This window comes from Crocodylus porosus, unplaced genomic scaffold, assembly GCF_001723895.1.
Source record: "Crocodylus porosus isolate Cpor-Errol unplaced genomic scaffold, CroPor_comp1, whole genome shotgun sequence".
In the NCBI taxonomy this organism is placed as follows: Eukaryota; Metazoa; Chordata; order Crocodylia; family Crocodylidae; genus Crocodylus; species Crocodylus porosus.
The window spans coordinates 63,616,266-63,641,868 of record NW_017728909.1 but is presented as its reverse complement, the minus strand read 5'-3'; the positions used below and the strand labels follow the sequence as shown (position 1 = coordinate 63,641,868).

General features: G+C 46.0%; 2 protein-coding genes across 3 annotated transcripts in view; one reads left to right on the top strand and one right to left on the bottom strand.

Annotated features, from left to right (window-relative positions):
* The window catches only part of SPATA9 (spermatogenesis associated 9), a 17,794-nt gene extending 3,682 nt beyond the window's left edge, over positions 1 to 14,112 (top strand). Inside the window, exons 3-5 of the mRNA XM_019532395.1 lie at positions 3,768 to 3,986; positions 4,688 to 4,783; positions 12,496 to 14,112. Of these exons, the coding sequence (XP_019387940.1) occupies positions 3,768 to 3,986; positions 4,688 to 4,783; positions 12,496 to 12,753 (573 nt within the window). The 3' untranslated portion in view covers positions 12,754 to 14,112. The remainder of the gene's footprint in view (positions 1 to 3,767; positions 3,987 to 4,687; positions 4,784 to 12,495) is intronic.
* A 1,724-nt stretch (positions 14,113 to 15,836) lies between these two features.
* RFESD (Rieske Fe-S domain containing) lies at positions 15,837 to 22,148 on the bottom strand. 2 transcript variants are annotated; one of them, XM_019532394.1, is made up of 4 exons: positions 21,833 to 22,148; positions 17,852 to 17,961; positions 17,717 to 17,751; positions 15,837 to 16,838 (listed from the first exon to the last, which is right to left on the bottom strand). In XM_019532394.1, the coding sequence occupies exons 1-4, from the start codon at positions 21,865 to 21,867 to the stop codon at positions 16,557 to 16,559; spliced, it is 462 nt and encodes a 153-aa protein (XP_019387939.1). In that variant the 5' UTR covers positions 21,868 to 22,148; the 3' UTR covers positions 15,837 to 16,556. The 2 variants fall into 2 exon arrangements, with proteins under 2 accessions (XP_019387939.1, XP_019387938.1); XM_019532393.1 differs by having other exon boundaries at positions 15,838 to 16,838; positions 17,852 to 18,032; positions 21,833 to 21,873.
* Between the last annotated feature and the right edge of the window lie 3,455 nt (positions 22,149 to 25,603).

Below are 25,603 nucleotides of genomic sequence, written 5' to 3'. Positions count from 1 at the left end.
CCAAAGAGCGGGCTGTGGTCATGGAAGCCAAAACCTTCCTGATGACACCAGTGCTGCAGTCTTTGGTTGACTACGTGGATCCTCCTCTCCCTCCTCAGCCCATACCCCCAGACTGGAAGGATCGACGAGAACACCAGCTGTGTCGCCAGACCCTTTAGTCCCGCTGCCAAATCCCTATAGAGCCTCATGACCCGGCTGGGAGCGCTTTGAGCTGTGTCATTGATGCCCACAGGAATAAGGAGCGTGGGATAGTGGTCTGTGGGCTGGAGGAGCTTAAGGATCTTCTCCGCAATGTCCCAGATGTGGGCCACCGGGAAGCAGCAGACTTCCCAGGCTAAGGGGTCGGGGTGGCAGATTACCCCCTCAGGCCCCTCAGGATGGAGTCTCCCACAACAAACACCTTACATTTTGTCTTGGGGAGAGTGGGGGCAGTAGCTGCAGTTGAGCCTGTCTTGCCTGCAGGAGCTGGCAACTCAGCAGGCTCTGCTGGAGCAGCAAGAGGTGTGTACCTGTTGCTAAGCTCTGGCGGGGCAGGGGCCTTGGTGCAGCGGGCCTTAGGACCCTTGACCACCTTGGTCCGTGCCCCTGACTGGACAGAGTGGGAGGTCCTGGAGCCCTTCTTTGTCCTGGAGGGAGACCGTGATCTCCCCTCCGGCTCCCGGGGGAGAAGGGCCTGGCAGTAGGAGTCTGTCTCCTGCCCACAGTCCCTGATGGCACGTAGTCTCTGGACTGTGGCCTGGAGCTCCTCCAGCTGGCGCGCCAGAGACCCCAGTAGGCAGCAGACACCACAAGGGGAGGTGGCCATGCTCCTGGGCCCCAGAGCCTGAAAAAGGGACAGGCAGCCCCTGCAGCCAAGAACCAGGGGCTCCATCTGCGTGGAGCCCGGATCCATGGGCTCCGTCTGGGTGGCCGTCTCTGAGGTGCCAGGGGTGGGGCCGCAGAGCCCGAGGGGACCCTCGAGGTGCGGCACATGCCCGTCTGCGTCATGCCACTAGTAGGCTGGCTATGGCTGGGACTGTCTACCCTATGGGGCTTGCAGGCAGGGCCTCTCAAATATATATGATTCTATTACAGAAGAGGAAATAGGGGGAACCTTGGACAGGAACTGGAATCTTGGACTCTTTTTCCCTACTCATTAAGGAGAGCTATAGTTCCTGTTGAACTCTCTCTCAAATTTTTTGGCAATATGGAGCAGCTTTAACAAAAAGGTTGAAAAGCCCTATAAGCTGCTATAGGGATACTCTCCCAGCTGTGGGAGATGTGGGTTTGAATCAGCTCAGATAGAAAATGGAACTGAACCCATGCTTTTTCACATTCTAAATAAATGCTCTAATTTCTTAGCTGTCTTATGCTATAGAACAACTTCTTCCAGCTGTGTTCAAAAGAAAGCGGCAGCTACTGCCATATTTTCTATAAAGTAGGGTTGTCCAACTGGTAGTGGTACCCTTTGAGCTTCATGTGGTCCATCAGGGATCATCATGCAGCCCTGAGCCTTCCATCCAGCTGTGGCTGCACTTTTTACTCTGGCTGTAGCAGGAGCTAGGGGCTCCCTCCTCCTCTAGCTTCCACTGCATGGCCCAGCCCCTTGGAGTGGGGCAAGCCAGGACACAACAGCGTGGCACAGTGCCTAGGGATCTGATGACCAGGCAGCTGAAGGCAAGGTGGGGCACTACACACAGTGCAGCAAAGGGGAACCTGCTCATTTACAGTGGGGGAGGACTGTGTTCAAGCACATAATATGCAGCCTGGGTGGGGGGGGGAGGCTGTGTCCCCTGCAGCATGCAGTCTCCATTAGTATGGCCCATAGGACATGCAGCATCCAACTACTTAGAAGCTGGACAGCCCTACTGTAAAGTATGATCCACTATTCACATGGAAGGTGCACTCAGATAACACCTTCCTAATCACCCCTTCCCACACCGTAAGGGAAATAGGTGAAGAAACAGCGACCTTCTATATCTCAGTTGGGTTTAGGTATGAGCTAGGCCAGGGATCAGCAACATTTTTGGGCAGAGTGCCAAAAACACCTACAACTTCAACTTGTAAGATGTTGGTGTGCCAGGGGCAAATGGTGGGGGAGCCATAAAGGGCCTGATCCTTCTTGTGGCCATGTAGCCCTGGCCCCTTCCCCACCATTCACCCAGAAGCATGCATGCTAAGCAAAATGTCTTTGAGTGCCACACTCTGGCACCCATGCCAGGGGTTGTCTACCCCTGAGCTGTTTCACTGTCAGACTGAGATACTTCTTGACATGCACAGGAACAACTTGGGCAGCTGGAGAACCTCAGTATCAAAAAGTGAGACCCCAGAGAAAGTCACACACAGATGCATTAGAGTTTGCATTTTGGTTTTTTTTTTCCAATCTTTGTTTGAATCCCCTGGAGGTGCTGAATGGAAGGTCAGGTTTCTAAATAATAACTGCCTGAAAACCATGGATTAAAAGTTTGTGCAAAGCTTCCTGTCTAATGCCATTTGTATAGTGGTAATACCCAATGGTGTGAATCAGAACTGAATCCTCTCTTCCCCTGCACCTTCCTCCCACCCCCCACTGCCTCCAGCCTGTCTACTGGACTAATATACATGTCTGAATTGCCATACTACTGCTGTTTCTTCTTTGGCTTGAAGAGTGTTCAGCCAAGAATACCGATAAAGAGATTTGGGAGCAAGATACAAGCAACCATGGTCAAGGTGATGATGGACAAGTCTCATTTCTTGATATGCATCAGATGTGTCTGTTGATTAACCCTCAGTTGCAATATCTATTACTTACTCCCCAGTCATGAAAAAGTGGGTCTTGAGGAAGGGGAATTTAAAAGGGAGAGAAGTGGCTTTATTTTTCAGCTCAGAAGGACCTTATTTAAGAAGACAGAAGAAAGCATAAAGAAATGGACAGGCAGACAAGTGGTCAGCATTATCAGAGCAGAAAAGTAGACCATATTTTTATGTGTTAAAGTAGAACATGTCTTTCTGTCTCTCTCTCTCGCACATTTCTCATATGTTCATCACAATATTAATCAGGTGTCAATTTTACAAATAAAATCAAGAGGAAAACTCACCTAGAACCAAATATTAAATTTATTTGGCTTTGATCATGGGTTCAGTTTAATCTGATCCATCCTCTATCAATGTTCTGAGTTGATAGTCTCATATTCTCAGCTTGAACACCTGTGTTTCCGAATTTATATTAAGTTTCAGCTTTGCTTTTGATGCTGAGTCAGGTGGAAAAATTACAGTGAGCACTGCAAGGTGACATCCTTACGGGAGGTGTTGAGCATCCTCAGCATCCATAGGACTTCTTAAATTCAGATGATGATGGCAGTTTTCTGCTTGTTCTGAGCCAGCATAGGGCTGGGAATAGTGCAGAGGAGAAAGTAGCCTTGGGCCCCTCTGTAGTGATAACCAGTGGCCACACAATAGCTCTAAAAGCTTTGTTTTCATTTCCCAGAGCTAACCGTGCGAAATATATGTACATCATTTTGCAAGACAGTAAGGGTAAACTACGATGGTGCTTTGCAGAAGAATCTAGGGTAGGATTATCTCTTCCTACTATAGCTTATATTGTGTCAAGTTAATTCAGATCATTGCACTTGGTGTCTGTTATTTATAGTGTTCAGTTAAGAGTAACTGAAATGTTAATAGAATATCTTCCTTATATAGGCTTAAATATTAAGCGTTCAGTTCTGGGATGGCCTTTCCCCATTAGCCAGGGTATCTTAAGTAAAATGCTCTTAAAATGCCACATTATTTCTTAAATCCTTCTCTTTCAGCAGAATGATTCCATTGTGCAGGGCTCAGTGTCATTTGTGGCAAGTGTACTTTCCTCATCTCATGCAGTAAGAGTTATCAATGTGCTAAGCAGAGTATCTGCTGCTTCAAAATCCGTGGTCAAATTCTTGCAGCCGCAACTGGTAAGAAAATTTGCAGAGCTGGACTTGCTGTCAGGGCGCCTTCTGCAAAATCCTCACACACCACTCTATACAATTCAGGTAAGGAATATTAGTGGAAATTATGATTTTTGACCTACTCTAACAAGCTTTACATATCTCTGATTTTTTAATCGGGATTTTTGTTCCAGAGCTTACTGATGTTCCTGTGTGCAAAACTGACCTTTTTATCAGCTCTGGTGCTTTTTAATTGCCATAAACTATTTTCAGTAACAATTCATAACAGGATGAAACTTGAAAGCAGAGCTTAGTACTTGTACAGGAAAATGTCTCACTGAGCAAAAACAGGTGGAGATTTACAGATGAGAAAACAGTGTCTAAGAGCAGATGCCATGGCTGCCCCTGTAATCTGTGAGCAGAGGAGACCCCCCCACACACACACATACAATGATCTCCCCCTTCCGCATGGGGAGAGAACTCAGCCACCTCTACAGCAGTAACCCCCTCTTGTAACCCTCTGGAGGGGCCGAGACAAAAGAGCAGGCAAGCTAAAGAAAAGGCTATGGTGAATGCAACCCCCCCTTATGCCTGCATTTCCTGTATGTTTTTGTGATTCGCAGAGAAGACAATATATATTATTGTTCCTATTTGATAATGATATCAAAAAGACTTAATCAACAAATGTGTATGAATGCAGCCTTTTTGAGATATGGACATGGATATAGGGAACTACATTCTCCTATTAAGTACTGTTAGTACTCTGACAGCAAAAAAGCAGTTCTTAACAACTATTTTTCCTTCAGACTACAAGATGCTCACTATGCGATGTGATCTGCTATCCAGCAAAGACTGCTATCACCAGTTTAATGTTTGCTTTCTATGCAACACTAATTTATATGGTAAGTTAATTAGCTTAATCTGGACCTGATGTTTTTGCCTCAACACTTGTTCGTGGTACGTCTTGTATCATCCCCAGTCAAAACAATGGGATAATATGTAATATAAGATACTACTCAAAATTAGGCCCTCCTTGATTACACTGTCCTTTAATGTTTATGTGATAACCTACCCATCAGAATAAGGTTTAAATACTGGCATCGATGCAAACTGCAGTTTTCAGCCTGAATTTTCATGAAGAGACTACCTGCTAAATACCTGATTGCTTACTTGGTTCAGGCTTCATTTCAATATAGCATGTACACAGATCTGCAAAATTACAAGCCAAGGCACAAAACATAATCCTTTTCTTTTGCCATATTAATTTAATAATGGAAAAACCAAGAGCATTTATTCCTCCCACCAAATAAAACTTCCCCGGAGTGAATGGGAGGGTAGAATTTTGGGAGGCAGCTTTAAATTGTTCATTATAGAAGCACTAAATACAAGGCAGAGATGGTCTGTTTGTTTCTTTCTCTGAATTATTCATGTATTTGCACTCTCTCAGCCCTATCTCTTCTCCATCCCTAACTGCTTATCTCAGTCCCATTCTTCTGTCATGTCCAGTTAGTCCAAGCTCTTTTATCTAGTGAGTCATAGCCTTTCCTCTACAGATTTATCATTTGCAGGCCCAGTCTTCTTGCCCAAATAATCCCAGCCTAGTCTTTGTCAGCCTAGATCCCATTTCCTTATCCAGCAAGTCCCAGTCCCAACCTTCTTGTCTCACAAGTCCCAGCTATGTCTCTCTTTCCGTCCACACTTCCATCCATTTCTTTCCCCCAATCTGTGCCTTTCCTTCCTCTCCTTAAGTTCAAGTCGGGTGGCTAGCTTCTCTATACTTCTGGAAGCACAGTGGAGGCATAAGACAGTCAGTCTCCCCCCTGCTTTCAATTTAATTGTCTTTTCCTACCGAAGTCAGTAGTCATGAGGAGCTGTAAGACAAGGAAAGTCCTGGGTTAGAATGTCTGTCTGTGGAGATAGCACACGTGCAGTGTAATCACTTGTAGGAGCTGTAATGGGCAGAAGCATGCTCAGCAGTGGGAGAACACTTAGACTTGGCGGATAAATTCTAGCAGACCTCTGAATTCTGTGCAAAGTGCAGTTTGTTAGAAGCTGACTTCTTTGTCAAATTAATCTTGAAAAGGAACAAAAGGCATGGCCAGGACATGCAGGGTCACCCCCTGCACCTGATTTCAAGGTCCTGTTCTAAAGCACAATGACACCACCACTGAAAGAAAAGCTTATCAGAATTTCTAAAAATGGCAAAAAGATTTCCCCATCACCTTGTCAGAGAACAGCCAAACTAATTTGGCTGAAACCTTCCACAAATTTAGATTCTGAGTTTCCAATCATGGAAGGTGTTAGCCTTAACTGCAAATTTTTAGGAAATCTACAAAAAATAAAATCAGTCTTATAGGTAGCTCTGGGGAATGGTACCAGTCACCTCTGCCACTCCCCACCCCCATACGTGCAAGGGGCTGAGTTCTGGCACCTATGTTTGGCAAGGGATTTAAGTGACATTCAGCCTATTGCAGCCCCAGACCCCTAGCAGACTCACTGGAGGCCCTTTTCTAAAACAGGGTGTCAAACATATGGCTTCCAGAACTGGTTGTGTGGTTCACAGGGTTGGTAAAAGGACTGACAGTTTGGGGGCAGGGGAAGCAAGGGCAGGGCCTGCTGTTGAAGTCCAGGGCACAGAGTCCTGCTTACGCTTGCAAATAACAGTTGTGCTAAACCTTACAGCCACTACCATCACTTACCTTATTGTCACATCCGGATCCAACCCATAAGGAGCCCTGCAGTCTGGATCTGGCTTATGGGGGCAGGGTGAGTTTGACAGTCCTGTTGTAAATGATGCAGAGAGTCTGCAGTCTTACAGACTCAGGACAGTAGGGCTGTGCAAATTGGCTATGTTTCATTTTGGTTTCTGATTTGGCCCTTTTGGAGGACAGCAATTTGTTTTGGTGTTTCGGATCACTGATCAGGGTCTCTAGGGGCTTGTGGCAGATCCTTGCCCTGCAGCGTGGGGCAGTGGGGATCACCCCTTCCCCTCTTGGCACCTGCATGATAGCTGCCGCATAGCTCAGCACGGCTTGGCACAGCGCTGCCCCAGTTCCCTGTCTAGGAACTGGGGTGGCTCCAGCACTCAGCTGGAGCCTGGCACCGCTCAGCCCGTGGCCCCAGCTCCCAGACAGTGCATAGTGCCCTGCTGAGTTACAATGTACCTGTGCCATGGGGCAGCTGCTGTGTGGGTGCCAGGTGTGGGGGGTGATCTCTGTTGCCCCCCACTGTCCCACGCTGTGTGTGGGGGCTCTGCCATAAGTGCCTAGAGGCCCCAATCCCCATTCCTGTAGCAGGTGAGTGCAGGGCTTTTTTTTTTTTCTTCAAGTGCTGGGAAGCTGGGGCCAGGTATGGGATGGGGCTGGGCAGGGCAGCCAGGGGGACTTCTCCCATGGCTCCTCTGGCTGTGCCTGCCTCTACCCTTGTGTGGGGAGCTGCGAGAGAAGCCCTCATGGCTGCTCTGCCTGGCCCCAGCCTCCCAGCACTTTAAAAGGAGGGCTGCAGGGCTGTGCCAGACTGTTCCCAGGGGGTGCCTCTGAAATATTCTGAAACATTTCCAAAATGTTTCTGATGGTTTTGTTTAATTTTGGAGACATTCCAGAGCCTTGCATAGTTTCATAATTGGTAGGGTCGGAAAAGAACTGAGCGGATCATCAAGTCCGACCCCCTGCCATGGGCAGGAAAGAATGCTAGGGTCAGATGAACTTGGCTAGGTGATTTATCTAGCCTCCTTTTGAAGACCCTAGGGTAGGAGTGAGCACCACTTCCCTTGGAAGTTGGTTCCAGATCCTAGCCGTCCTGACTCTGAAATAGTGCTTCCTGATGTCTAGCCTGAATCTACTCTCAGTCAACTCGTGGCCATTATTCCTAGTTACTCCTGGTAGTTCTTGGGGAACAGGGACTCTCCTGTTCCCCGCAGGCCCCCCCGGTAAGTTTATAGATGGCCACCAGATCCCCTCTCAGCCTTCTCTTGTGACAGCTCAACAGGTTCAGGTCCCGTAGCCTCTCCTCGTAGGGCCTGCCCTGCTGCCCCCTGATCATGCGAGTGGCCCTCCTTTGGATCCTCTCAATGCTGTCCACATCCCTGCTGAAGTGCAGCGCCCAGAACTGGACACACTACTCCAACTGCGGCCTGACCAATGTTGCATAGAGGGGGAGTATCACCTCCTTGGATCTGCTCGTGATGCATCTGTGGATGCATGACAAGATGCAGTTAGCCTTACTGACTGCATCCTCACATTGGCGGCCCATGATCATCTTGGAATCAATAATAACTCCAAAATCCTTTTCTGCATCTGCACTGACGAGAAGGGAGTTCCCCAGCCTATAAGTATGCTGCTGGTTCTTTCTCCCTAGGTACAGTACTTTGCACTTGTCAGTATTGAATCCCATCCTATTCTCACCTGCCCACCCCTGTAACCTGTCAAGATCTAGTTGTAGCCTGTCCCTCCCTTCTAGCATGCCCACCTCTCCCCACATCTTAGTGTCATCTGCGAATCTGAACAAGGTGCTTTTCACCCCCTTGTCCAAGTCGCTGATGAAGATGTTAAACAGTGCAGGCCCGAGGACCAAGCCCGGGGGGACCCCGCTGCCCACGTCTCTCCAGGTCGAAAATGACCCATCTACCACCACTCTTCCGTTTCATTTTGGATTTAGTGTTTTGGGCGCCGAGACAAGCCCAAACACCTCTGAAATGAAACAGCTGCTGAAATTTCACACAGTCCTACAGGCCAGTCCTACATTCCCCTATGCTATGTTATTAGATGCACTACTCCAACCCCTGATCACTTATTAATTATAACCAGTTGCTTCTTATTGGTTTAGAAGCTTGAAAAAAAATAAAAAGGTGGTGTCAGGCAAGTGAAGTATTTAAATTTCTTCTAAGAAAAGCCAAATAACGATTCACTGAAGTCAGTATGTACCAGTTTTGTGTTACTATGATCCCATTAGTTTTCATTGACATAGATTCACAGACATTAGGGGCTGGAAGGGACCTACTTGTCAGGCTTAAGTGTACTTGTCTGGCTAAGGGGGCAGTGTCCTGACTCTGGGGCCACAGAGTTGCAAGTTCAAGCCTGGGTGTATGCTCGGGACCCTACATTCAGGATTTTTTCTCCTGCCCAGGGCAGGGGGTCGGACTAGAAGATCTATAAGGTCCCTTCTGACCCTACATCTATGAACATCTATGAGTCTTTCCCCGCTGCCAGAGGCAGGAAGCCTGCAGGGATCAAATGATCCCAGCAAGATAGACATCCAAATGCCTTTTGAATGAGTCCAGAGTAGGTGCTTGCACCACCTATGGGGGGAGTCTGTTTCAGACCTTGGACACTTGGACTGTAAAGAAGTTTTTCCTTATATTGAGTCTGAATTGACCTTCTAGAAGTTTGTGGCTGTTAGACCTAGTTAGCCCTTGGGGAGCTCTGGCAAACAATTGTTCTCCCAGATCCTGATGCACCCCCTTATATACTTATAGGCAACCACCAATTCCCCCGAGCCTTCTCTTCACCAGGCTGAAGAGTTCCACGTCTCTCAGCCTCTCTTTGTAAGGCTTGCTCTCTTGGCCTTTGATCATATGGGTGGCTCTCCTCTGGACTCTCTCGAGCTTACCCACATCCCTCCTGAAGTTGGGGGGGATCCAAAACTGGACACGGTATTCCAGCTGTGGCCTCACTGAGGCCAAGTAAAGTGGGAGGATGACATCCCTGGTTTTTCTTGAGATGCACTGGTGGATGCATGCCAGAGTTTGGTTTGCTCTGCAGGCCATGGCATCACATTGGGGGCTCATGTTCATCTTCTGTTCAATCAAGACCCCAAGTCTCTTTTGGTAGTGGTGTTAGCAAGCGTAGCACGGCCGAGCCTGTAAGCACGATGCTGTTTTTTTCTCCCAAGGTGAAGTACTGTGCATTTCTCTATGTTGAATGCCATCAGGTTTTGGTACACCTGCTTTGCAAGTGTGTCCAGGTCAGCCTGTATCCCCAGCCTGTCCTCCAGCATGACTGCCTTCCCCCATAGTTTAGTGTCATCCGTGAACTTTGCCAGTCTGCATCTGACACCTGAATCCAGATCATTAATGAAGATACTGAAGAGCACTATACACAGTTATTTGATAGGAATATTATCTACCCAGATCCAAGATGGTTTTGAATTTAAGATAAGCCTCCAATCATTAGATTCAGTACATGGAAAATTATAAGCTTGTTATCATTTTCCATATATAAAATCTGATTATTGGAGAGCCATCTTAAATTTGTCTTCCCAAAACAGCAGGGGGGGCAAGGGGCAAGACCACCACTTCTTGCCATCCCTACCTACCTCTCCAGCCTCTTGCCCCCCACAAGCCTATGCCTTCCCTTTTGTGCCTGTCCAGGGCTGGATCTGGAGGCAGAGCTGAATGTAAGTGGGAGGTGGGGTAAGGGGAAATGGGACAAATGGCCAGAGAAAGGTAGCCTGTGAGATCTCCCCGATGCACTCCCCCTACCATCCCCATTGTGTGGTCTGTCTCATGTACTCCTCCTGCCACACACCCCTTCCCACACTGCACAAGCCACCCCGGCCAAGGGCAGGGGGTGGGGCTCAGCTCCAGCTTTGACTCTGAACCCAGGAGCTGAAGCCAGACCTGAACCACTGCCTGCCCTGGGGCTGGTAACTCAAATATAAGATAAGACTTCCCCCTCCCCTGCCCCACTTATGCTGATTGGGGGAAAAAAGCCAAAACAAACAAACTCTTTGGATTCAAGTAAATATGGTAACTGTGTTTCAAAAAAATATAAGATGTAGAAAAAGAAAAATACTGCTTGTTGAGAACTGTAATAGGTTGGAATATTTTTAAATTACAAAAATCTTCATGGAAAAAATGGGAGGCAAAGAAAAGTCAGAGTGAGGGATGCAAATTATTCATGCAAGAATTTAAAAATGTATATAGCTATGGTATTCCTGACTTTGCTGTAAAGTCTTGGTCGGTAGTCTCAGTTAATGATTCTCTCTTTCCAATGCAAATGTCAAAAATACGTTAAACACCGAAATTCAAATGAATGCTATCCTTCAGTGAGGTATATTAAAGAGTGGGTTAAATGTAAAACCTAAAGCCCATAGAAGTTTGATTTCTTAAGAAGCAAGTTTTGCTGCTTTTTAAGACAATGGAAAAACTCTAAAATAGCTGAATAGGTTGTAAGCATTTACATCCTGTAGGGAAAACTGTTTTACTGGAATAACTGTATCAATATGTTTGTCAGACATAAGGGCACTTACCCTAGGAGCAAGTCATTTTAAACTACAAGCAGAGATACTTAAGTGCTGTGGTGATGGAACCTCTATTAAATGCTTGATCCAACGAAGTGAGCTTGCTGGCCCTGATCCATCAAAGCACTTAAGTCTGTACATAATGGAATAGGGCTCTGGTCGTGATGGTCTAAGGACATAGGCAGACAAAGTTCTTTGGGTAAATGTGATATCTTTTATTAGACCAACTAATTTGTTGGAAAACCTGTTCTTTGCAAGCTTTCAGGCACAGGCACCCTTCTTCTGGCATAGGGAGAGTCTGCTGGAGTTCTGTATGCTCTCCTGGGTGGAATGGAAACCAACATACATAATGCAGGTTTGTGAAAATGCAAATGCATGGCTGCGAAGATCAGAGGGAATGGGAGACAATAGTTGTGAGACAGATGTGGGGGAGGATGTTGACCTGGTAATTCAATGTAGCTGGTAAAATTCAGACAGGTTACTTGGGGTTATCAGATGGCAGGTAGGTTATAATGTGCCATAAATCCAATGTCTATATTTAGTCCATGTTTTTTTGTATCCAGTAGACTTATGAAGTGGAGTTCATAGTCTTATCTACAAAAGGTGTTTTACAAATTCCCTTTGAGGATTAGAACTAAGAGATTGGAGAGAGAGTGGTTGTCTTGTCAGTAGCGTGCACCCACAGGTAATTGGGTATTTTTGTCTTTGATAGATTTTCGGCATGCATTCATTCTAGTGTGCAGTTGTTGTTTGGTTTCTCCTACGTATATTCCATCAGAGCATTTGTGCACTGGATGAGATATTTCTGGAGGTACAGATGTAAGATCCAGGAATGGTGATGGTTCTGTTGTGGGATGTAGTTATTGTGGGAGTGGTGGAGAAACGTTTGCAGGTTTTACATTTCTTGTCCCTGCCACCTGCATTTTGCACATTGGCTCCATTCTACCCAGGAGAGCACACACAACACCATCAGACTCTCCCTATGCCTGAAGAAGGGTGTTTGGGCCTGAAAGCTTGCAAAGAACAATTTTTCCAACTATTTAGTTAGTCTAATAGATATCACATTTACCCAAAGAACCATGTCTGTCTATGTACATAATGGTAAACATCTATGCAGTACCACTGATTTCATTTGGAATACTTGCATATTTAACATTAAGCACATGCTTAAGTTCTTAGCTATATTGTAACTGGAGCGCTCAGTATCTTCCAGGATCAAGCCCTTTGTTGTTAATATATCAGTATGTGTTATAAAGTCTCAAATTAAAGTGTACTTAACATGGCTGATGTGCATTTTAAATGTATACACACAACAATATATAATCCAAATTCCTGGGTTTCTCAAACTAAAATATATCTTTATTCTTTTAAATAGGCACTCTTTATTAACACAGTACTAAGCAAAATAAAAGAGATCATTCAAGGAAAGTCCTCCAGAGAAAACACAAAGGATAGTGTTGATAAAAAAGATTTATCCCTGAAATATGATGATGCAGCAAGATGTACAGTACCCTCTCCAGTGAAACAAGTCATTTCTGAATTTCCTGTTGAAAATTCACTAAGCAGCAGTATTCACATCCTACATTCTGCACTGGACCAAGAAAAATCCACTGCAGTTCTACATGAAAATTAAGCAGTATGGTGAGCTATTTGCTGGTATGCTAAATATATCTTAAGACTTGAAGGAAATAACATACTCACACTTAACGTTTACCGTTAATAAAAGTATCAGTTGATACAAGTGGATTAGCATCTTCAGTGTTCCCATCTAGCGAAAAAAATGAACATCTTTCTTTGGAATCATGGCATTCCACATAGTTGTAATATGATGGGCCTATTATGAATGTTTTTGGTACTGTAGTCTACAGCAAGTTTTTCACTGGCACAGAAAGCTAGTATTTTAATATCCCTGAGCTTGCATGAATGGCACGGCTTTTTATTCTGGTGTTTAATATATCAAAGTAAATACTACTGGTCAGTCTCTAATAACTTAAGTCTACTAGTAAACTATGAGTAAACTGGTTAATGTATACTTTGTTACATTTACTGTGGCTGAACCATTCTTCTCACCCAGATTTTCCTGTCTTCATTGTACCACAACATTTAAATTTTCCAAAATGCTATGTAATTTCAAAATTATCATATTCAGTTATGTCAGAAATATGAACCGAAAAACCTGCTTGGCTTCAAAGCTGACAGAACGTGCTCCTCTACATTCTATTCTGCAAAATTCTAGAGTAGCAGCAATACCATTATGTATGCTATATTTTTTAATATTTCCATACAACCTTAAAGGCCAGATTTGAATAAAGTGAGGTCCAAGGTTCACAAGCCTGTGTGTGCCTATCTTCATAATGCATATGTATCTTCTGTATACACACATAAGTGTATATGTAAGATACCCAAAGCAGTGCTTGCAAGAGTACCAAGAAAGTACGGTGCTCAAATGAGAAAAACTTATGGTTGAAGAACAGTAGGTTGAAGCAGAACCCAAGTAAGACAGTACTTTCTTTTGTTTGCCTCCCTAACTTCTATGAAAAAGCTGAAGCCCAGGCATGGTTTCCTTTGATCAAAGACTCACAACCACAATTGGTCAATTCAGTAATTTAAAAGCATTCCTTGATTTCTCACTACCACTAAGCTTTCACATTGCAGCAGCAATCCTGAGTAATGCTTTTAATAATCTCCAATTTGTCAGAAGACTCCATCCCATCCTGAATGACAGTTCTGCTCCTTAGGGACAATGAAACTTTTTAATATGAAAGCAAAGCTTCTGTCAAGGACGCCAAGCTTTCTGTGTGGGCAGATCTGAGACTATAATGAATTCCCATAGGAACAAAAGACCCATTAGAAATTTCTGCTCCAAGTACAAGGCACACTTCTTTAAAATACAGAGCAGTGTGTATACTTGGCAAAAAAAAATGCCAACCTGAAAAACAAAGTACTATGTTGCACAACAAATTTTCCATTTTAGGGACAGCATAAGCAAAAACAACACGCACAATAGCTGCTAGTCATGCTGGCTAATGCATTACCGGAAGGAGTTCAGACACTATAAGAGAGAGGAGTACTTGTACCAAGAAAAACAGGGGTAATCACACATGCAGAAATAGGCATGAAAATGCACATTAAAATGTATAAGTGCTTTGTGTGATGAAGGAGGCTAGGTGAGCTGGCTTCTAGCCTGCAGTCCCACTGGAGAGCACTTTGTGGGGCTTAGTGGGGGCAGGCTTTACTGTAAATAACACTTGCAAACAGTTCCCCAAGTAACAAGTGCTGTTCCGGGGTGGCCATGGTGCCCCCTGGTGGCCACTCAGCCCTTGTCTAGTCTGTTTTTCTTTGGACACCCTCTTCTTCACTCACCTGCCCCACCTTGATATTATTTTTTAGAAGAAAGAGAGGCTGCCCTGGGGCTTCCTAAGCCTGATCTCTCTCATGACCGCAGGTGTCTGTGATCTTGGCCTTGAGGGCCAATTCCATGACTCCTCCTAACCCTTAACCATGCCCATGCCTCGTAGGTGGGGACCAAGGTAGCTCCTCGCTGCATGGGGCTGGGCCAAAGGGCTGCAGACCCCTGGTTGAGAACTGCTGCTCTAGATGCTCTTTTTACCCCATGGGCAGATCATAATCTAAAACAGACAGCAGGGCACAGAGACTGCCCGTAATGGGCTCCTCATGACTTAATGTTTTATTGTACTGGATGACTGTTGTCCCCAGGGTATGACTATAGTTTTGTAACTGTTTTGTTGCATGTATGGCTAACTGAGCCAGAGGATAAAGAGGGAAGCTCTGAGAGAGCTAGAGAAAAGGTCCCACAGTAGACAGAGAAAAGTCCAAGTGAAGACAGAAGGAACTGGAATGGCACAATGAAGACTGTTTTGAAGCAGCATCTGTTGTGCTGCTTAAGACATCAGCATCCTGATAACCTTTTACTTTTAAATTAGAAAATACCCTCCCTCCTTCCCAGGAGGTATCCAAAAAGGAGCTCCCAGAGGAGGAGGATCACCGGGGAAGCCAGGGACTGAGAAGAGCCAGAGTCCCAAAGTCAGAGCTTGCCCCTTATGAAGCCACACTAGCACCAACTGCAGGGGGGTCTTCTCAGGGGAGAAGGACTGAATAAGGCTGTTTCTTGGGGAAGTCCCAACAAAGAGCTTTCCTCTTCCCCTTTAAAGAGGGGAAAGTTTATCTTTTCCTTTGTTTTCTGTTATACCTTGTACTTTAAGAATATCTGGCCCCACGTTAAGATTTTTTTTTAAAGTATGCAGATTTTCCTCTGACCTGGAAAAGTCAATCAGATTTAAAAAACTCACGCTTATATGGAAGGTATAAACCAGGGTGGCCAGAATACAGCCTGTGGGCTGGAAGCAGGCTGTAGAGGGACTTTGTCCAGCCTGCAGCAGGCCCCTCAGTTCCACCTGGCCCAGGTGCCATCTGGACTATGGTGTGTCCTGCTGCCACCCTTGGGTGCACAGCAAGGCTGGGTTGACTCCACAGCTGGACTTCATTTGTAGCGGCCCAGTGGTAGCAGTTGCCACCGCTACCAGCCCCACCCCTCTGGTACTGGTAGGGACCCGCACACACAGCCACACCCTTGACCTGCCCTGCTCCAGCCCACCTACCCATGCTGAGCAGCAGCAGCAGCTGGGCAGAAGCTGCTGTTAGGTCTGGGGGAAAAGCAGCTGTCTCCCTCTTACTGTTGCTGGGCCCTTCTTGCTGTAGCTGCCTGGAACCCATGCCTGGGCTGCCCTACAGCTCCTCTCCACTACCACCACTGCCAGGGTGAAGCTGGAGTGCGCCTGGAGGGGGCTAGGGTTGGGGCTGTGTACTGAGGTGCTGCTGGGCACGGGTACAGGAGCTGCAGGGTGTGTTGCCTGCAGGCTGTTGGGGTTTTGATGGCGGGAGTGGCAGGGTCTGCTGACTAGCCTGTGAGCTCCCTAGAATTGCTTATGGGCCCCTGGGCCCAAATAACTGCCTGCTCCTGGTCTAAATCATTTGATATACAAGAACAAGTTTTATCCTTAAATGGATATTTAACTTAAACTTTGTCAGCTTGTTTTATGAATAATAAAAACATTTTACATTATTATTAAAAGATTCAACTCCAGAAACTTAGTTTCTAACACTTCCATTACAGACAGATCTAATGTGTGTGTACACACTCACTCACTCTCTTTGTGCAGGGCAAGAACAAAAATAAAAAAACTGCCATAATACAGACTTGCCTGTTAGAGACTCTCACAGATATTTCCTTATGATGTTACACATTTCTATGTTCCTGAATGTTTTCAGAGCAGTAAAATTAACAGTAACATTTCATTGTATATCAACATCTAAAAATAGTTTACATAACTGCGTACAATTTTTCTTCATCCTGTAATGGTGATGCCTTCACTGAATATTCATTAGTGTTTGCATTTTGTCCATAAATTTTGATGTTCAGGTCTTGCATTTTTTTTTCTCAATGGACCCTCCAGTCTTTTTGTATTTGTCTGCATAGAAATCAGAGTCAAAACTGACAGATAAGTCAGGAGGAGTCACATAAACATTTCCATTGTCTACAATAACCCTATGAATTCTTTGCTTTACTCCTTTGGATTTCCATTTTGGTGTGGCTGATGGCTCTGTTGGGTCAATTGCTTGATACAATCCTCCTCCTGTTGCCAAGGTAATTTTATATTTATGCCAGGGACAAATAATGCATGGCTGTCCATTGACATCCTAAAAAAAAACAGAACAAGATAACTCACCAGAATCTGACTGTTCTCTATGAAATGTCTCCAAGCCAAAATATGGTCTTGTGGCCTAGTTGTGACATCCTGTTCTGTCAAGGCAGAAACATCAAGTTCCATTTTCAATAGCATAGTTACTGCTATCCCCGACTGGACCACTGGATCAGATATTGTGGGAGGTTCTTTCTACCACTGCCCAATGTTAGGCCTTCTTCTGAATCTTTCATAATGCATTTACCTGGCAGTTCTCTACCAGTGCTGGGTAGAGCAAGAGAGGGGAAAAAAAGCAGGATTCTGACCCCAGCTAATGGTTGTTTTGATCTCAAAAAGAGAATATGTTTAAGAAGTGTTTTTCATCCTAAATGGAGTAATGCTGTTCTGAAGTGTCTTTTAACAGAGAACGTGTCTCTCTGGTGCACAGAGCAAAGGATTTCATAACTGTTCAACGTGTCAAATACGAATTAGGCACTTACTATACTGTTAATCTAAAAACTACCTGGCCTGGGTTGTCTCTCAAACCACAAGGAACTGAGAACACTTTGGACTTTGAAAAGTTAAGGACTAGAAAAAGAACCATCCTTTGAAGAGAGAAGATGACAAATTTTACTCTACTTACACTAGTATAAATCCTAAGTAAACCCACTGTTTTCAGCAGAATTACTCTAGTCTTACTGAGAACATTATTTGGTGCAAAGTGAGAGAGTAGTTTAAAAACAGGGATTATTAAAAAGTGCATGAAGAGACTTTAAATGAGTGAGTGTGTGTGTGTGTGTGTGTGTGTGTGTGTGTGTGTGTGTGTGTGTGTGTGTGTGTGTGTTACTTTTAGAATGTTTACATACCTCTATATTGGCAAGTTGTTTTACATACCTCTATATTGGCAAGTTGTAAAGGACCTCCTGCATCTAAAATGTAGTGGAATATGGAGTTAGAATCATGACCTACTTTAGATTAAAATTTAAAATTGTTACTTATATTATAACAAAAAAAACAAACTAAACTTACGATAACAGGGAGAGTCCAGAGCATAAAATTTCTTTTCATAGTAGAAAACAATTACTTCTCTACCATTCACGCTGGCTGTTACCCTTTGGGATCTTTTTATGTCTTCTTTTCTACTAATATAGACAAGAGGATCAGTCTCCACTTTATCAGCCTCTTTGGTTGAATTGTGTGAATCCATGCTCTTTAAATAAAAATATTAAAAAGCCCTTTCATAAAACAATATTTAGGGTTGTTACACAAGAATACTGCAGATGCCCTAGCCATTCATAAAACTATTTACTCAAAATGTTCATAACCAAATTTTTATCTGGATAGGCATTTATCCAGATAATTCCTAATAAAACATACAGCCTGCCTATTAGATAAATCTCCTGGCAGCCATTTCAGTAAAATCCACGACTAGACTTAAGTTTGTAGGATTCACTGCTGCTATAACACGTGTGCCTGCCACTAAACAAGTTCTAAACCATTTCTCATTCTCTTGTGCCATTCTAAACCAACTAAATAACCCTCTATTCTCCATATAAATCAAAGCAAGGGAAGCCAAATCCACAAACTACAAATCAGTGATTTTCAACTAGGGTACCATGAAATCCTTTTAAGGGTGCCAAGAGGTGCCACAACATACTAGCACTTAGGTCTGCAAAGACCTACATATGATTCAAAAAGTAAACCCAGAGATTTCAAATAGGAATCCACAGTATCAAAAATAGTTTTGACCTGTTCCAGTCTGAGGTTTTTTGTAACAAAAGAATTGCTCTGTTATTTTTCCATGCTCAATAATAGTTGAATTGTTTTTTGAACTGGGGTACCACTAAATTAAGGGGTTTTTTGTTTTTGTTTTTTGTTTTTTGTTTTTTTTTGTTTTGTTTTTTTTAGAGGGGGTGCCTTGAGACTAGAAAGGCTGAGAACTACTGGTTTAAATAATTATATTTAATAAATAATTAAATGCTAAAAGTTATTTGCAAAAGGATAAAAAAAAAAAAAGAATGCAAAGCCCAAGTATTTCTACATAGTAAAGAAAATAGGTAAAGGGGGAGAGGGGCCACTTTAAAGGAAATTAATCTAGTTCCAGAAGAGACAAGAACATTTAACTCCTCAGCAACACAGCAAGCCATAGCAATACCTTAGATCCAGACTAGCATACAGCAGAGATGAGAAAATGGAGTGAAGCTCCAGAGTAATTAGTTGTAGCCTCAGTTTGCTTCTATGTCCCCAACACATCCAAGGCTGCTATTTTTCCATATGTAACTGTTTTCTGAAGAAGGGCTTTCTGTGAAACAGGCCTGCACAGCACAGAAAAGCAGGTCTTACATGAGGCATGGGACAGCTGAAGGAAAACTTGCCAGAGCTGATAAAAGGATAACTGGAAAGCTGGGCTAGGCTGATAACAGAGTATCAGAGACTTCTTTTCTTCTTATAGTACATCAATTAGTACCTTCTCCAGAATGCATCTCTCCATCACGTTCATTTAAAACATTAGGGGTTATTTATGACATTCTTGTGGCTCTTCATGCTTAGCAATTGCATAAATTCCTAATAAAATGCTAGCCCCGTCACAGCTCTCATGGATTGTTGTAAATGATCTGCTAATAACTAGCCTGGAAAATACTGTTATGTATTAGCCAAACAGCACCATAGCTTCTTTGAATAATCCAATCTTCTTCAATTACAGACAATACTACAAAAATCTTAACTAGTAAGAGAAACATAGTGACTATCACAGTTGTGAGAATACATTTCCCTCTGAGGGAGGGGTCATGTTTCTTTCATGACGTGACTTGTTTTGTGAATAAGCATAAAGTAAATGTAACCTGGGCAGTACTCCAAGATATACCCCCTCTCCAACTGAAGGGATCAGAGCTGGTGCACAAGCGCTGTGGGAGGTGTAGGGACTCTCCTCCCCCTATAGAACAGGGCCAGATCACCAATGGGGACTTAACCATATACCTTTTAATGAGAAAAAAACAGTAGTGGGAACATACCGCCTCGTTTATACATGTTATAGGGAACACTGCGATGCCCCAAGGGGTCAGGATTCAATAGAGGTTAGACACTTATGCTCATAGATGTATTCATCCAGTTGACAAAAGACAGGTTTAACAAACTATAAAAACACAAACAGCAGAATAAACAATATTGGTTAGCAAAATATTAAATGTCAAATAACAAGAAGTATAGGGACAAGGTACCTGCAGGGGGGGAGAAAGAGAGAACACACAATTACCCCCTTCTACTGCAACAAGAATTGCTCCCTGTCACTTCACTCACCCCTACTTGACCCAGCTGGGACTTAAACTCAAGTCACCCATGTGGTAGGCAGACACTCTACCACACAGTTACTACTGCTGGTGCTGCTCCAAGCTGCAAGGGGTCTTGACCTTCCAGGAGCCCCTGCCTCATGTCAAGCTTCCTAGCCTCTTGCTGGAGAAGCTGGAAGCAGAGCTGGGAACCTCACAGGTCACTGCTCGGCTTCTTGCTGGAGCTGGGGAACCTCTCTTTCTGGCTGTAGCCTCTCATAGGCAAGACTAGAGCCCAGTGGGGAGACTCTCCTGCCAGCCGCACACCACACTGCAACCCCTTCCCTATGCTACTGAGGGTCCTACTGCTGCCTGCAGGTCCTGCTCCTTAAAGCTCTTCTGAGGCAACTGGCCCAGCTCTGAAACTTTCATCCTAGACCCTCACTAACCTCCCTCCCCCAATCAGCTGAGCTGCCCCTTTTATCTCCCTCCAGGTGAACCAAGGGGCCAATCAGGGAACATGGAGGGTGAGTCTCTGGGGTCTGATTGGTGAGGAAAGGGAATCCCAAGCCCTCCAATCATCTTTTATCCTTTCAAAACCCCTGGGCCAAATCATTACCAGATAGCCCATCACATAAAGCATTCTGATTGTAAGACTGGAAATCAGAAACTGCCTAATACCATCTCTTCATTGACCAAGAGTGTAACCTCCAGCAGATCACACAGACCAAACTTCAAAAAGAGGTGCCTGCAATTAAGGACCCATCCTCAGTGAAACATTTAAATATAAATACCCTAGTCAGGGGTGGTGCTTAGCACCCAAAATACCTACCACAATCAAGTGAAGTGATTGTCAACTTTGCAACCAGGCCTCACTTATTTGACTGCCTAACTAGGTGCTCAAGCGTGAAAATTTGGTTCAGACTCAGGGTTTAGATCAACAGCTAATTTTGTACCCACATGTAACCACACAGGCACGGTCATTGTAACTTGAATTTACAGCTTTTTCCTTCTAACACTAGATTAGACAGCAAGCGAACACCTACAATTAACTGAAGACTCAAAACCACCCAAGGAAAAGCCAGTGTCCACTAGAAATGTTCTCAAGTTTGAAAAGGCAAAATACAAGTTACAGAGGGAATCGGCTCTCGGCAGCGGCAGAAGAGCAAAGCATAAGAGGGCCAAGTAAGGGATTTCTGACAGTGACAGCAGTAACCAAACCACCCGGCCCAGCATCCTGATGTTTTAAGGGCGCATCTACATGTGCATTAATGCACTTTAGTTAATGCTCTCCAAGCTGCCAGGCTGTGCTCCTCGCTGCCTACACGCTGTGCTGTGGCTGTGTACATGCACAGGCATTTATTGGCCAAATTATCAGCTGCACCAGGCCAATTTCCAATACAATCAATTTTCTTTATATTGGTGCCAATCCAATATCAGACCAATGGATCTGTGCACCTCTAGCAAATGCACAACAGTGAAAGCGCATAGTTTTTAGTGACCAGAATTCATGGTAGAGGTGGTATCTTTTATTATACCAACTAGATTTTTGCAAATTTTTCTTTAATTGCAAGCTTTCAGGCACAAGTACCCTTCTCTGGGCACAGGAGAAGAGACTGTAAATGTTCTCCTGGGTAGAAATTAAAATTCCTATTTCATAGGAGAGTCAAAGGCGTAGTAAAAATCTCCTGTTCAAAACAGCTCATTTTATGCAGGTTAGGCTCAGAGAAAGGCTGTTTACCTCCAACTTGTCTGGTACAAGGAGGATCTAGTCATATTTCCTTCACATTATGGTGCTTATTTCACAGGATGGAAGGCTCTACTGGGTAGAACTTTCTTAGGTGGGGAGGTTTTTAGTGATGCTCTAATGCACATTAGCGAAAGTGCATGGTTTTTAGGGACACTCATGCACATTAAAATGGGTTAATGCACACTGAAGTGCAGGTGTAGACACACCCTTAGAACCAGCCACGCCCGCGGTGCACCAGGAGCGATGAGCTCCTACTGGGGTTGTGTATGCAGAGGCGCTAGGAGTGGATCACCCCCTTCCCCAACGGCCGCTCCAGCCCCCACCCCCACCCGCTCCGCTTGCCCTTCGGTGGCCATCCCTGCACTACCGGAACCCGGAGGGATTTTGGGCTCCGCTGTCGCCCGACGCCCCACAGGAGCCAGAAGACCGCCCCGCCCCCAGACGCGACCGAACACGCTCAGAGCACACGACAGGCCCCGCCCCCTCCGTGAGTCACGCCCACCCGCCTAGGGGCAGTCCGAGACCGCAACTCCCGACAAGCCCCGCGGCCGGCACAGTCCGGAATTCCCAGCAGGCCCCGTGACCGCTCGCAACCGGAAGCGCTGGAGTGGCGGAGCCGCGCTCCCGGTACCTTCCTTGGCGCTGGAGGCTCAGTGTCCACCCTACACTTACCACCCCCAGTGGGGGCCCCGCAGCAGCAGCAGTGACAGGAGCCGGGCTCTGCCGGGCGGTGGAAAGACCGGGCCACGTGACACGCGCTGTTGTGGTCACGTGACTCTTGGTTGCGGGCGCCTCAGGAGCCGCGAGGCGGAGTTGGCCCCTCCCCCGGGCGGAGTCGGGTTTCGGTAGCTGCTGGGCGTGTCGCGGCGGTCACGTGCCCCGGGCTCGGGCGCTCCGAGAGCAGACGTGTCATGAGCCGCCGTGCAGCGAGAGCTTTCCGGGGGTCTGCGCTGGCCCCTCCCTGAGCACTGGGAGCGCGAGGCGCGAGTGTGAAAAGCACGTCGTCGGCTCTGACCAGCTAAGGGGCGTCTTTCTCTCGGGGCATCTCCCTGCGGCTGATACGCGTCTGGTCCTGAGCACATCAGCTACTTGTCAGCGTTTTTTCGAGAAAAATAATTCGCAGGAGTAATTGGGGGGGGACAAGGAGCCTCAGGATGCGGCGTGAAATCCCTGGGATTTGTTTCTTAGCTGGCTTTTTTATAGGTATAAGACCATCCATTTCTTGCAAGTTTCGTAGCCTGTTTAAGAGTGTAGGATCCAAATGAACTGATGGCATTGTAGTGAATCGGATTCAAAGAAATGGCTGGCATACTTGCTTGGCCTCCCCACTTTTCCCCATTGCTCTTTAATAGGACTGCTCCAGCTCTCTGTAGCAAATTCTCAACAAGTGTGTGCCACTTTTCCTTCCAAATGTTCCACCTAAAAAGGCTGGCTGGACGCCTCCAGTGCACTCTGCATCCAGCCCTTCCTACTTGGGATGCATCCTGGGGGAGGAAAAGGGCTGCATGCCCTTAACTCCACTCAAGTCCATGGCGAGCATGCAGATGAGCACCTATGGCTCATGCAGCTGGTACTGCACTCCTGGGACTTGGTCTGTAAATGAAAGCAAATAAAAGGGCTTGGATGGTGACCTGTCTGGGTCAAACACAACAAAGTGGCATTCCTTTTTATTCAAGGTAGTTTTGCTTTCCTGTGACTGGGAATGAGAGGTGATATTCGACAACTGCAAGCATGCTGCTGCCACCTCTGGCTGAACTGCTGCTGTATGCAGTTGGTTGGGTACACGTCTGAAGACATACTGTCCAGGCTGAACAATAGGGGCAACAGCATATGTGGGCATGAAGGAAGCCTCAAGGATAATTAATGATAAAAAGCAGGTGATTTCAGAGCTGTGTGGAGATCATTGCTTTTCAACTAGTGTGCTGCAGGACACAGAGTTCCCTGGTGTGCCCTGAGCATTTTGGAATGATGAATAGGAAGTTCTCCAGCCACCCAGTGCTGGGGAAAAAGTGTCCGTGAGATACTCGCAGAAGACTGGTGCATGTGTTGGCTGCAAGGCTGGGGGGGAACTAGTCAAGCAGAAGGTGTAGCCATGTTGGTCCAAGAACACAGACAAGACAAGATTATTTGGGTAAATCCAATCTTTTACTAGACCAACTGGAATAGCTGGAAAAAATTCTTTGCAGGCTTTGTTTGAAATGGAAGAAGAGCACACAAACTGCAGATGCTTCCTCAGCCTAGGAAGGGTATTAATATGAGAAAGCTTGCAAAGAAAAATGTTGCCAAAAACTTGAGTTGGTCTAATAAGAGATCAGATTTACCCACAGAACCTTGTCAGCTAAGGAGTAGCTAATTAATTTACTGCCATGGTTCCCAACTGCTTTAGACCCCGGAATAGCAAACCATGGACTGGAAGTGACCGAGCACTGGCAAACTGCAGTCCAGAAGCAGCAACAGTATACTGCAGTACTTGGTATAAAAAAAGGTTGGCTGCCAGTCTGCAGTCACTTCTAGTCCTGCAGCCAACCCTCCTGCGCAGGGGCAGCCAGCCCCTTCATGGTCTGCTACTGGGCCAGTGCCTGGGGGTTGGGAGCCTCTGGTCTACTGCATGTGCTGCCTGCAGGGCCTGTGCAGTCTGGAGCCTCTGAACAGCTGGGGGGGGAAAGGATTTTGCCACAACAGTGAGCTGGGAAGCCTGGGGATGGGGCAAGCCTTAACAGGTGTGCCATGGAAAATGTAAATGCCTTGGGATGGGAAAGGTTGGGAAACACTAGAGTAGATGACCATGTGCAGACCACAACCACAAAAGTGGGGCTTCCTCATTGCAGCTTCCCATTAAGCAAACCTTTGAGAATCAACATTTCTAACTCCCAGTGGGAGTCCAGAGGAGGAAGATTACCTCTTCCTTGAAACTGTTTTCCTGTTACTTTTTCCCCTTAAAAATGTGGTTTCCTCCTTTAATTTCTTCTGACTCACTTTTTTTGGGGTGGATGGAAGGGAACCTACCTCAAAGTGCCATCTGGTGGAAATGAGCCTGAAAGAGATGGGGGGGGGCACCGATTCATCCTTTTTGGATCAAAGCACAAATCGTCCCGGGAGTAGCAGGCGCGGTTCCCATCAACGCTTCCCCTTCCCTGTCGCACCGTTTGAAAGAGATGTAAGAAAAGCCGGGTAGCGAGGATCAGGGTCTTCCGCAGGAGCCCGGCTGCTGCCTTTTAAGACCCGCGAACAGCTTTCGCCTAGATGTGCTTTGATTAAAACAGGATACAACAGTGCTCCTGCTAGCCTCCCCCTTGTGTTTTCTGAGGGCTGGGTAACCGCTAACAAAGGCAGCGCGCTTTGGCTTGCATCCAAGCGACCCCCCTCCTCCCGCGCCCCCGCCATGAGCCGCGATCGCGGAGGCAGCTGGTGATGCCCGGGAGGGAGGTGGCACAGAGACTCCTTGCAACAGGTGCCCTCGTCCCGCTTGTAGCTCCCCGGCAGGTAGGCTAAGAAATGCGGCAGCGAGGAGCGGGGTGACTGCGTAGTGCCGGCGAAGGACAGAAGCGCGCGGGGCTGGCGATGCTCGCACTTCGGGCGCCTGCGGGGAGAGAAGCGGGATTGTGGAGGTGGGGGGAAGCGGTCGCTGGGTGGAGAAATCCCAGGCGCGCTCGCTGCGGTGTGTGTGTTTGCACAGCCCACCCTCCCGCGGGGCCAGACGGCGGCAGCGCCCCTCCATATGCGGCGGGGGAGCGCCGGCCGTCCTCGCGCTTCCCAACAAAG

What these genes read in the sequence shown, in the direction of transcription:
- RFESD (XM_019532393.1), bottom strand. Translation starts at nt 18,029, where the DNA reads ATGGATTCACACAATTCAACCAAAGAGGCTGATAAAGTGGAGACTGAT. An exon ending in TCTGGACTCTCCCTGTTATC is followed by an intron (nt 17,752 to 17,851) that starts GTAAGTTTAGTT and finishes ACTACATTTTAG; the next exon opens with ATGCAGGAGGTCCTTTACAA. An exon ending in TACAACTTGCCAATATAGAG is followed by an intron (nt 16,839 to 17,716) that starts GTATGTAAAACA and finishes GTTTTTTTTTAG; the next exon opens with GATGTCAATGGACAGCCATG.